Source organism: Pteropus medius, unplaced genomic scaffold (assembly GCF_902729225.1).
Source record: "Pteropus medius unplaced genomic scaffold, Ma_sr-lr_union100, whole genome shotgun sequence".
In the NCBI taxonomy this organism is placed as follows: Eukaryota; Metazoa; Chordata; class Mammalia; order Chiroptera; family Pteropodidae; genus Pteropus; species Pteropus medius.
Genome location: NW_024340699.1, coordinates 8,166,734 through 8,179,259, shown reverse-complemented (window position 1 = coordinate 8,179,259; position 12,526 = coordinate 8,166,734). Strand labels below are relative to the sequence as shown.

Here is a 12,526-nt window from a genome sequence, read left to right as displayed (position 1 = left end):
GGGCACTTAAAATGCTTAGGGAGGCTTAGATTCTGCCCAGCTGTGACTTGCCACTCGAATACGTGAGTTCTGATGTCTGCGTAAACAGTGAGCAGGCCACGCTGTGGTCACAGCTGGCCGGTGGACGATGCTCAGCCACGGGGCTGGCCAGGCGAAGCGTCCAGCAGCACCGGGCTCCGCTTCCCCATCTCACCCTCTCCTCCGCCGACAGCTGCAGCCACGGGGCGTGCGTGGCAGCGGGGACCTCGTACGTGTGCAGGTGCGCGGAGGGCTACGGAGGGGCCTTGTGCGACAAGAACGACTCCGCCAGCGCCTGCTCGGCCTTCAAGTGCCTCCACGGGCAGTGCCGCATCTCAGCGCGAGGGGACCCCCACTGCCTGTGTCAGCCCGGCTTCGGCGGGGAGCACTGCGAACAAGGTGGGTGAACGAGGTGAGCCCCCCACACTGCAGGACCGCAGAACCTGTGCAGAAGCCGACAGGGCCCCTCCCCGCCAGGCCCCGCTTCCCCGAGGAACCCTCTCCCCGTGATTCCTAGTTGGCATACTAGTCAAAACGGATCACTTTTTAAAACTTTTATTAACGTATTGAAATTTCAGACTTAACGGAACAATATGCACACAGCACTCGTCCCTCCAACCCCGCACCACTGCCCACACGCGCCCCTTACCCGAAGTCTCTTCCAGAACCCAACAGTCTCTCGAACTTCAGGAGCCGTGCATGAGCTTTAAATTTACATGACGCACCTAAAGCTTTGAAATGCACCAAGCCCTTTCCCACTCCCACTCCTACCAGGCTTCCAGCACCCTGGGACCTACCAGGGACAGTGACTTGTCTGAGGCCGTGCGGCCGAGGGTCCTGGCTCCAGCCGCTCTCCCAGTGAGGACAGAGGGCCGAGTCCCGAGGACTCACGGCGACAGAGGCCCCTTCCCCGCCCTCCACTCACTCAGCTCCCAGCCCCCGCGTCTCTTCCCAGGAACATGGCCCTGGCCATGTTGGGCTCCTTTCTGCTCCTTCATGCATCTGTCTGTTTCTCGTTACAAACGCACCCACTTAAGTAATCACGCAGCGAGTGTCCAGACTCCGCACCGTGCGGGCAGGCTTCTGACAGGTGGGGACCGGGGCTGGGCCCCAGCCCACCAGTGGGAGGCAGGCTCAGCTTTGTCAGAGCTTCTGGTTTTCAAAGAAGCCAAAACTCCCGACTATGAGGTGAAATCTCCTGTTTTAACATTGGCAGTTAATCTGGTTTTTTAAGCATGTGTGGTGCACTCAGAGTCTGGGGACAGGACTGAGCCCACAGTCCACCTTTCTGCCACCTACAGTTTGGCCTTTAAGTTCCTGAAGGAAGGGGCAGCGGCTGGGTGGGGGGGGGCGGTCAGGGACGGGGAGCAGCGGTCCTCAGGCCACAGGTGTTGCGGATCAGCCTGCCAGAGCCTGCCATGGCTCCCGCCCCAGCACCGGGCCTGACCTACCTCTTCTGCCCGCCGCAGAGAGTCCATGCCGGGGGGAGGTAGTCCGAGAGGTGATCCACCGCCAGAAGGGGTACGCGTCGTGTGCCACGGCCTCCAAGGTGCCCACGCTGGAATGCCGCGGGGGCTGCGGGCCCCAGTGCTGCCAGCCCACCCGCAGCAAGCGGCGGAAATACGTCCTCCAGTGCACAGACGGCACCTCGGTCGTGGAGGAGGTGGCGAGAAACTTGGAGTGCGCCTGCCGCCCGTGCTCCTGAGCCCTCGACGCCCGCCCCGCCGGCCAGCTCGCAGCGGGGGTGCAGCCACGTGGGACCCCTCGAAGATTTGGAGTCAAGCAGAGGAAGCTGGAGAGGAAAAGAAGAGAGTATTAAGTATATTGTAAAATAAACAAAAAATAGAACTTATTTTTATTATGGAAAGTGACTATTTTCATCTTTTATTATATAAATATATCACACCATCTGAGTATATGTACCATATAGTGAGTTATTTTTACCGAGTTTTTTGTTTTGTGTATTTGTCATGTTTTTATAAACAGCTTTAAAAATTTTTAAGAAAAAAAAGACTAATAAAAATGTTTTAAAACAAAAGGATAAGAATAAAGAACTGATAGCCTCTCTGAGGAGGAAAAGGTTTTACGTTTAGGAAACGCTCTCATGTCAGCAGAACCCGGGACCTGTTTACGAGCTCAAGAATAAGAGGGGAAAGGCTTTTGTTTTTTCCTTCCCTAAAAGCGTTTAACTCCTGCTTGTTCGTGTCCAAGGTGCCCAGTTCTTCCAGGAAAAGCCACTGGGCACTGGCCTGCGCTGTGACCAAATGCCTGTCTGCCCCAGGCCCCTCCCCCGGCCAGGGAGGGGGCCATCACAAAACTCTGAGCTCAGAAGCAGGCTTAATGCAAGTTTTAAAACAGCTGCTCGGTTCCCGCCCCTCCCCAGGAACACAGTCCTCCCAGCGGTGAGGCAAGGGACCAACGCAGTCACCTCGGGCCCCAGCATTGCCCCTCCTGAACGTCTGAACCGCTGTCCTTCCTCCGGCCCACTGGAGCGTGACGCCAGGGCTGCTGGAATGAGGTGACCAGGAGCCAAGCCTACCTACAGCCCTGGGCGAGGTCCCACTCTGGAAAGCTCTTGGAGGCCCTTCCTATGGGACAGACAGGCCTTAGCCGATCCTCCAGGCCACTATCACGATGACAAAGACCCCTTGCCCTTCTGGACATTTTCCAGCGCACGTCGGCTCTGCACCTTATTTTATCCATGTAAATCCTGCCCCCGCCCCCACCGAAGGCTCATAAAGCGGCACAATGCGCCCCATTTCACAGATGAGGAAACTGAGGCCTCTCCGCCTCTGTAGCGTGCCTTAAGCCACACATCTGCTAAGTCAAAGAGCCAAGCCTAGAGCCCAAGCTCAAAGCTCTAGATTCCGTCTCCGGAATGGCACAAACGCGGGACGTTCGGGCAGGTCTCCAGGGGAGCCCCACCGGGAAAGAAGGTGGCTTTTCTGTCTTGTCCGGCCTCTCTAGCATGCAGAGAGTCCAGACAGAGGGCTTGTGTATCAGAATGTGAGCAAAGGCAGCTCGCCCAGCCCTGACTCCACTCTGAGCACAGCCAGCCCTCCTGAAGGGGACTTCCCTGTCCCTCCTCCCTCCTCATCGGCCCCCTTCCTCCCAACAGGCTCAGGGCTCACACCCACTTCCTGTGTCTAATCGTCATCAGGGAGGAGGGTGTGGACCTTCCAGCCCCGTGGCTCTGTGAGGACCAGTGGTAATCCAGAGGCTCAAAGAATTCAGAAGGGAGAAAGGAATATCGAGGAGCACAGGGCAAGTGGCAGTTAGGGAAGGACAGAGGAAGGGAAAGATGAGCAGAATGAAGCGGGAGGGAGGGAAGGAAGGATAAGATGGAGCAATTTACTTAAAAATACGCGTGTTAACGTAATGCTCCAGGAACTTACTGGGCCTTGTTTCAAATGTTAACAGCTGGATTTGCTTAGTATTTACTACGGCATACATCAGATACCATGCTGATTTCTTTCATTTAATTCTCAAAACAATTCTATAGTAAAGACACTACTGACCCATTTTACAGTTGGGTAAACTGAGACGTGAAGAAGTTAAGGGACTTAACGAGACCAGCCATCTAACTGCTGAGCCAGGATCTGGGCCCAGGCTACCTGCCCCCAGAACCTGTTCCCCGTGAGAAGGAAGCACAGCTTGCCTTTAAGGACCCTGCAGTCCGGGGCAGAGACAGCCCTGGAGAAGTCACCTTAGTCTCCGAGTTTCCTGATGGGAGTGCAGACGAGGGCAGTGTCTGACCACAGTGTAGAGTTTCCAGCCCTGAGTCTTCGAGGCCAAGTAGGAGTTTGCCAGGGGACGGGAAGGGAAGCTGAACTTCCCAGAGGATGATGGCCTATTAAAAAGCGGCAAAATTCGAGGACTGGTGTGTGCGTGGTAGGGGGCGGCAATCAGAGGTCTGGGGTGGCAAGAGCGGGGACGCAGGCTGCGGGGCAGAAGTGGAGCAGACGTGCCAGCAGGATCGCCGGCAGAGCCACTCGTGGCGGGCCGGAGCACAGGGGACCCTCGGCGTCTGCAGCAGGGCCCTAGCAAGGCTGTTTTCAGAAGAGAACTGGGCAAAGCAGAGAAAGGCCTGGAAGAGGAGCCAGGGCTCTGCCACCCAAATAGCTCTGGGGGCTCCCGCTTGTCCGCTTTAGTTTGCTGTGGCTGCACGGTGCTGATTTCCAGGGCGCTGGCAGCTCTCTCTGGGGTAGCTCAGAAGTGCTGCCTGGGGGTGTCCTGGGACTGCCCCTTGCCAGCCCGCCCCGCCCAGGTAGGTGGACTGAGCCTTCTTCCACCACGAACACCCCTCCAGAGCCTCTCCCTCCTGGGCCCAGAGTCCACGCAGCCCGCCATCTCAACAGCCCTGCCCACGGTCACGGGCTTTCTGGAAGGGCTCTCCAGGTTGTGGCTTTCCCCCCGCTTCCCCTGGAATCTAAGGCATCTCTCTGCCAGTGACCCCCTGGGCCTGACCCCGAGTCCAGCCAGTCAGCCTAGACGACCAAAGGACCAGGTTCTTCCTCTCCGTGTGACTTGGGGGTGACTGGAACCGTCCCCGTGGTTTTGGAAGGCCAACTTTACAAAGTGCCAAATGCAAGGCCATTAAAAAAATCCTCCCCAAAATGAAGTTAACAAATGGAGATTAAAACTCTTATTTGAGCAGCCAAATTCTAGAAGCAAAGTCCCTCGGGGCGGAAAGAGTTCAGCTGGGTAATTTTCACGCTTACTTGGTGTTTGTGTTGGGCACGTGCATGTGTGCAGGAGAGAGCCTGGGCTGTTTTCCCTGAGCAGGATTCAGGGAAAGGAGGAGGGAGGGTCCTTTTTGTGACTCAACCAAGAGACTCTAAAATGACTGATGAGATGATGTATTTAAAAGCTTTTGTAAAGTGTAAACTAAAAACCTTACTTGTAAGATCTGTTGTTGTTATTGCTATTGTTGTTGCTATTATTGACACATCCGAAAATCTTCTGTAGAAGATGGCTTTGCCTTTTTCAATCTCATAAGAAGGAACCCAAGTCTGATGCTCAGAAAGATGGCAGAGAGGAGGACCAGGAGGAGAGGGGCAAGGAAAGGAAGGGAGCTCTCTCAGGGCCAGAGGAAGAGGAGAAAACCCCCAGGACGGCCCTCGGGAACCCAGGAGTGACCAGGACAGGGAATGACTTGCTAACCTTGCCCTTTGCTAGAAACAGAAGCCGCCAGCATACCAGCCTGCCCCTCAAAGACTTACAGTGTCCCAGATACTGGAGCTGAAGGAACCAGAGGGGGCCCCTGGTGGGTGGGAAAACAGAATCAGAGAAATGGAATGTCTAGACCAGAGACCAAGGTCATCCGGGAAATTAACACCAGACTCAGGTGTCTCCCCAGGCCAGAGTTTTTGCTACTGCACCACAGTAGGCACCCAGGTACAGTGAAGCCTGAGACAGATCCTCCAACACCAGCTAGGTGGCCAGGAAAGCATCCCCCGCCTCCCCCCACGGCCATCTCTCAGGACACTCAGATGGCCGGGAAGCTGGGGCATTGTCCAGTTTGATGGCAGTCACCCATGTTTTCCACTCTGGGTTAGACAGTGCCAAATGAAACACTTGGGGAAAGTTGACAGATGCCAGCTAACCAGGACCAGCAAAAACAAAATTGGGCATTTGGCAAAGCTTATTTCTCTCACTCAACAATAAGTTCTAAAAGGAAAAATATTAAGATGTTTTTAAAAATAATGTTATAGTGCCACTTCCTCAGTATGGGATAAATAATGTGCATTTTTTTCTCCACAGACTGTAATATTCTGATGTCATTAAAATAAATGGATGAGTCACAGGAGAGCTCTCAGATGCTCTTGTGAGTACCATACGCTGAGTCCTGCTCTGTGATGTGTTTTGTTTGTATTCCTGACCTTTGTACTCCCTGGGGAAAAGATTACTGCATTTATGGAGTTTGGGCAAGTCTGGTGTGTAGTGGAAAAAAAAAAAAAGTAGTTTTTTGGACCCTGAAGTGGGAAAGATGGATTCCAGAATTCCCCAGAGATGTGGGAGAGAAGGCTCAACACGTGACTTAGGGTCTGTAGGGGCTGTAGTCTGCGTGGTCACAGACTGGGTGCCAAGGGTCGCAGTGGAGGAAGTCACTCCAGTTCAGAGGAGGAGATGCTACTCAAGGCAGCCGTGAAGGGAGAGTCCTGCCTGGCATGTGCTTAATCAACTCCCCTGCTTTATTCATTCCTTCCACAAGCATTTCTCCAACATCTACTACGTGCCAGGCGCTGGGCTAGGCATTGAGACCCCAAGGATGATCAAGACAAAGTCCCTGGCCCCTGGAGCTTAACCTTTAACTGAGTGCCAATAAGCAAGTAAACAGAGCCCCACATCAGGCTCCTCCGACTTTTAAGACCTGCGCCTGAGAGACAAGTCCCCAAAAGATCTAGCTTTGAAAACTAACAGAGTTAGCGTCCACCAGCCCCTCAAAGCTATGCAAATTGAGAAATAGTTCTCAAAGGGATCGAGGCCCCAGTGCCCAGCACAGAGGTCAGCCGAGTGCAGAGTGGCCAGTCTTTCAGTGTAAGAGCCCTATGCACTTATCCTAAAGCATCAGCCAGAGGTGCAGGCATCCAGTTTAACCCACTGCTAGGGGCGTGCTGAAATGCCCTCCAAGGACTGAGGTCAGCAGGCTCCAACCCTGCATGCTCCCTCTGCTGAGCTTCAGGTGGCCAGTATCTCCCAGAGGGAGCTTCTGCACATATCTGGTGCCCCTATTTCTGTGGCTGCCACACAGGGAACACTCCTTGATCACCTGGCTCTGGTGGCCAGCAGGGGCCTGTGTTCATGAGTTCAGTGGTACAGAGGCAAACTAAGAAACATTTCTTAACTGGCGATTGCCCCATGGCTCAGTGCAGAGGGAGCAGACAGAAACACCCATCTCCCAGTCTGCCCCTGAAAGAGATGTATTTGCATACTTTAAAAACTACTGCCTGAGGGTCTGCCTTCCGATCAGCCTGAATCTGGTTGCTGACCGAGATCCTCCCGCTTTGAGACACTGACGGGTCTTGGCACACCCTCAGCTATCACCAGCCACTAAGAATAAAGAGTTCTCTCTTGCAGGGTTGTTGTGGAGATTAGGTAAAATGGGCAAAGGACCAAAATAGACTTTTTTCAAAGATATATGAATGGCCAACAGGTACATGAAAAGATGTTCAACATCACTAATCATTAGGAATATGCACATCAAAACCACAATGAGATATTACCTCATACCTGTAAGAATGGCTAGCATCAGAAAGACAAGGAATAAATTCTGCTGACGATGTGGAGAAAAGGGCACCCTTATGCGCTGTTGGTGGGATTGGAAACTGGTACAGCCACCTTAAAAACAACATGGCAGTTCCCCAAAATATTAAAAATATGACCCAACAATGGCACTTCTGGGAGTATATCCAAAGGAAATGAAAACACTTTGTCAAAAAATATCTTCTCCCCTATGTTCACAGCAGCATTATTTACACTAGGCAAGACATAGAAACGACCTAAGTGTCCCTCAATAGATAAATGAATAACGAAGTTGTGTGTGTGTGTGTGTGTGTGTGTGTGTGTGTGAATATTATTCAGCCATAGAAAGGAGAAATCCTGCCATTTGCAATAATGGATGGACCTTGAGAGGCATTATGTGAAATTAAATAAGTCAGACAAAGAATAAATACTTGTATTATCTCATTTATATGTGGAATCTAAAAAAAAAAAAAAAAAACTCATAAAACAGAAATTAGATTTGTGGTTACCACAAAAGACTCTGAATGGCCAAAGAACCCTGAGAAAGAAGCAGCTGGAGGCATCACGCTTCCCGATTTCAAACTACATTACAAAGCTATAATATCAAAACTATGGTATTGGCATAAAACCAGACACATAGATCAATGGCACAAAATTGATCCAGAAATAATTTACAGCAAAGGAGCCAAGAATATACAATGGGAAAAGGATAGTTGCTTGAGTAAATGGGTTGGGAAAACTGGACAGCCACAGGCAAATGAATGAAACTGGACCATTATCTTATCTCACACACAAAAATGAAGTCTAAATGGGTTAAAGACTTGAATTTAAACCTGAAACCATAGAACTCCTAAAGGAAAACAGGAAAAAAACTCTTTGACATGAATCTTGGTGTTGATTTTTTGTATTTGACAACAAAAGCAAAGGCAAAAACTAAAACAAGTCAGACTGCATCAGATCAAAAACCCTCTGTGTGGAGAAGGAAACCACCAACGAAACAAAAAGGCGCCCTGCTGAATGGGAGAAATTATTTGCGAATCACATATCCGATAAGGGGTTAAGATTCTAAATCTATGAAGAACTCACACAACTGCAAAAACACAATCTGATTTAGAAAATGGGCAGAGTCTCTGAACAGACTTTCTTCCAAAGAAGACATACAGATAGTCAAGAGGTACATGAAAGGGCACTCAACATCACTGATCAGGGAAACGCAGATCAAACCACAACGAGACGTCGCCTCGTACCGATTACAGTGGCTGTCATCAGAACGACAAGGAATAAATGTTGGCAAAGATGTGGAGAAGCGGAGCCCTTGTGAACTGTTGGTGGGAATGTAAATTGGTGCAGTCACTATGGAAAACGGTATGGAAGTTCCTCAAAAAATTAAAATAGAGTTATATAATCCAGCAGTTTCACATCTGGGTATTTATTGGAAGGAAATAAAAACAATGTGTTCACAGCAGCATTATTTACAATAGCCAAGACATGGAAACAACCTAAGTGTCCATCAGTGGATGAATGGATAAAGACAATGTGGCACATGTGTGTCTATATGTAAGACAATGGAATCTTTTTTAGCCATTGAAGGAAGGAATCTTGTCGTTTTTGACAACATAGATGGAACTTGAGGGCATGATGCTCGATGATATAAGTCAGAGAACAAATACCATATGAACCTCATTCATATGTGAAATATTAAAAAAAAAAATGTGAAATCTTAAAAAAAACAAACAAAAAAAACCATAGATACAGAAAATAGATTGGTGGTTGCCGGAAGCCAGGCAGGGGAAGCGGGGTGAAATGGATGAAGGATGAAGGTGGGCAGATACAAACTTCCATAAAATAAATGTCTGGGACCATAATGCACATCATGATGACTATAGGACTGTATTGTTTATTTAAAATTGAAATTCAAATACCATATTGCATATTTGAAAAGTTGCTGAGAGTAAATCTTAAACATTCTCATCACAGGAAAAAATGTATAACTGTGTGGTGATGGATGTTAATAGACTTCTTGTGGTGATCACTTTGCTATATATATATATATAAATATTAAATCATTATTTGTACATCTGAAAATTGTGTCAATTATACCTCAGAAAATATGACACGATATTGATATGCTAAGGCTAGAAATCCACGTTGCACACTCCAGCACACCACGTAAACATAACTGATAGATAAATGCAAGATGCCAACATTTGGCAGCTAAAAAATAACACCAAGTTTCTGATTAACATTCATGAAAGTCTGTAAAACTTTTTTCATTGGACTCAAGATGCTATTTTCATTTGGTATTCAAAATCAGATTTTAAAATGTGGCCTCAAAATATTTCTCTTTACCTAGATGGCGCGGGGTGCAGAGGGAGAGAATAGGTGCTGAACCCTGTTCTGAATCCCGGAATCAAATATAACCAGCTGAAGAGGGATGCTCAGGGTGACCTCTGCTCCAGTGACCTTGTTTTGAAAATGATCTCATCTTCCATCTCCTTTTGATGGCAGCCAATAGGATGCAAACGCGGTATTCAGGGAGGCGGGGGGTTGGCTAGCCACAGGTGAAAAGGTGAATTCACAGAACGGGAAGATGAAGAGCTGACGCTGATGGAGCACACGCCCTTCCTCCCGTGTTTATACACACGCCTCCGTGGAGCACAGAGCAGCGCTGCCGGCAGGTCCGCTGCCACCACCCCCACAATTTAACAGTGAGTGAGACTCGAATCCCACAGCTGGGAAATGGCAGAGGGGGGATTTGAGCCACGTTTGACGAAGGACGATGCCCATGTGCCTTCCGCCACAATGCCTCGATTTGCACAAGCCCTTGGCAAATGTCCTCGTTGGACACCTTCCCACAGACAGGGTGCCTTGTGCAAGAAACTGGAGCTCATGGGATTCAGGAAAGCTGACAAGCTAAGAGTGAAACCGGACCCTGCAGTAAGCACTAGAATAAAGCCAGTGCAACTATTGGGGAAATAATGGAACAGCTCTTGTGTAGAATGGCTGCTGGGGACCAGAGGCTTTCCACATCCATCCCCAATCCTCACAAAAATCTGCAAGGTAGGGCCTGCCATCTCCACATTAGAGCTGAGGAACGTGAACCCTAGTGGAATAGAGTCATTGCCCGGTGGTTCCTCGGCCAGTAAACTGCAGAGCTGGGATTCACACCCGGGTCTGCTACCACAAAAACCACCCGCCTCCCACTCCACCCGCTACCCCACCTTTGGCCTGGAGAAAAGAGACTGCAACTGCCCATAGCGACAAGGGGAGGGCCTGTAAGAGGTGTTTCTGAAGACAGGAGGGGGCGAGTCCATGGAAGCTGGGGCCTGCGTCTCACCGGCAAGCTGAGCTGTGATCCCCGGGTGCAGCAGTGAGGCTGGCCCTTCCCCAACCAGCCCCCCAACCAGCCCTCAGCTCAGGCCCTAGGCCGCCTCCCATATACATCCTCATGGACTCAAAACTTTTCAGTTGACAGAAGCCCCTGCAGAATTTTCACCAATATCTTCTACCCGCTCCCGTACTAGAGGAAAACACAAGAACGAGTCCTGGGCCGGCCACCAACTTGCTATGTCACTTGGGTAAATAAGTCGCTTCTCTGAGCATCAGCAGGAAAGGGAATGGGCGGATACCCTCTAGCTGCAGCCCAGAAATTTACCTAGTTAAAAGGCCCTGCATTAACCCGACTTCCATTGGCAGGGGGCCGAGGGAGTCCCCATATACAACCCAGCGATTCTCAGACACCAGCCAAGTGTCCTACAAATTAATTCAGTTCCGACACTGTTGACCCGAAGTCGGCATGCGGTTCCACGGGGTTACAGGGTCAGCCCTCCCAGACTGCTCCCCGACCCCCATCCGTTTCAGAAGCCAGCCTCGAGTCCAGGTTGTCACTTGTATGTCCATCTGACAGGCAGGTTAGACCGGAGGTTCTAAGCCCCCATCCTGGGCCCCATTAATTTGCCGGGGCGACTCACAGAACGCAGAGATCCATTTCACTTACTAGTTCACCGGTTTTTTATGAAAGGATATATAACTCAGGGACAGCTGCAGGAAAGAGACGCACAGGGCCAGGCATGGGGAAAGGGCGCAGGAGACACTATTCAACCTACCATATAATCTAATGTCTTCGTTTACAGCTAAGGAAGTTGACGCTTTTTAAAGCGGAAATGCCTAACCCAAGGTCATACAGTTTCACAGGCATAAAGGATGTCGGAGGAGAGGCCATGGGCACTGCGATCTTCAGAGACCACACAGTGGTGGACAGACCTTCATCGGTCAAGATGAAAAAGCCCATCCTGCATGAAGAAAACCCAGAGCGAACCTGCCTAAAACATGTTCTATAATTCCAACCCATGTTTCTTCCTCCCTGGGAGCAGAAACCAGAGAGTGGCAGTGCCACGGACACAGAGTTAGAGAGAAGCCACCAGCTCCCATTCCCTTCCCTGGCAATTTCCTCCTCTTACAGTTTCAAAACCCTGCCACACGATTCATCAGAGAAGGGCCGGCCTGGCCCACAGGCTTAGAACGTGCATCTCACGGCAGGTGTGCGCTCGGAATGCAAGCGGCAACTTGATCCGCTGGCTGTTTTCCCCCTGCTTTTCTGCCTGATTTATAAATACAGCAGTGGTGAAAAATCCAGCCACACCACAGTCTCAATCAGGCTGCCTTTGTTTCAAAACTGAACCTTCCTTCCTGAACACAGAGCATCTGTTTCAAGTCAGGAGCCAGGGCGAGCCTGTCTCCCACGTGGCGTGGTACTTCAACCCTAGTGGCCTGAGATCACCGGCCCCCAAACTGTGGATGAAAGAGGAAAGTAACCTCACAGGGCGATCCGATCATAAATCCCTAACTGGGCAGGACACGGGGAGCAGTCAAGCCCCAGGCTGTAACTGCTTTACTGAAAGGTCTTCCTGTGCCTTCCATGGCCCTGCCCCTTGCTTCCTGCCTCCAGGTTAACACATCTTTGAAACGCCTCTCCTGCAGACCCCTCCTCCTAAAATATGGCCATCTTCCTGAGGGCACATAATCCTACTCATCCCGTAATCCGATCCTTCTCCTACCTTCCTGTCATCTTCTGTCTCCTCCTTAATTTCACATGCATAAAAGAATATACTCTGGAGCATTTGAGATCTTGCTCCCTGGCAAATGTTTTCGGTTTGGGCTCAAATAAACTCATAAAAGTTCTCTACAGGTTTGGACGTTTCTTACGTAGACAAAACTAAATTCAGCTGATCAGAAACTGCTGGGTGTCTTTTTTCCTAAATTG

At 50.2% G+C, this 12,526-nt stretch overlaps 2 protein-coding genes across 8 annotated transcripts in view; one reads left to right on the top strand and one right to left on the bottom strand.

The window, feature by feature from the left end:
- The window catches only part of SLIT3 (slit guidance ligand 3), a 538,957-nt gene extending 533,094 nt beyond the window's left edge, over positions 1 to 5,863 (top strand). The window contains exons 35-36 of one of the 2 annotated variants that reach the window (XM_039877365.1): positions 212 to 417; positions 1,488 to 5,863. In XM_039877365.1, coding sequence (XP_039733299.1) covers positions 212 to 417; positions 1,488 to 1,723 — 442 coding nt within the window. In that variant the 3' untranslated portion in view covers positions 1,724 to 5,863. Of the gene's footprint in view, positions 1 to 211; positions 418 to 596; positions 742 to 1,487 lie in introns of those variants that run through there. The other variant, XM_039877366.1, reaches the window with a different exon arrangement.
- The window catches only part of FBLL1 (fibrillarin like rRNA 2'-O-methyltransferase 1), an 85,041-nt gene continuing 73,072 nt past the window's right edge, over positions 558 to 12,526 (bottom strand). For all 6 annotated transcript variants that reach the window (XR_005656023.1, XR_005656021.1, XR_005656026.1 and 3 more), the window contains one exon: positions 558 to 1,810. The gene's annotated coding sequence lies outside the window, so the exon portion shown is untranslated. The remainder of the gene's footprint in view (positions 1,811 to 12,526) is intronic.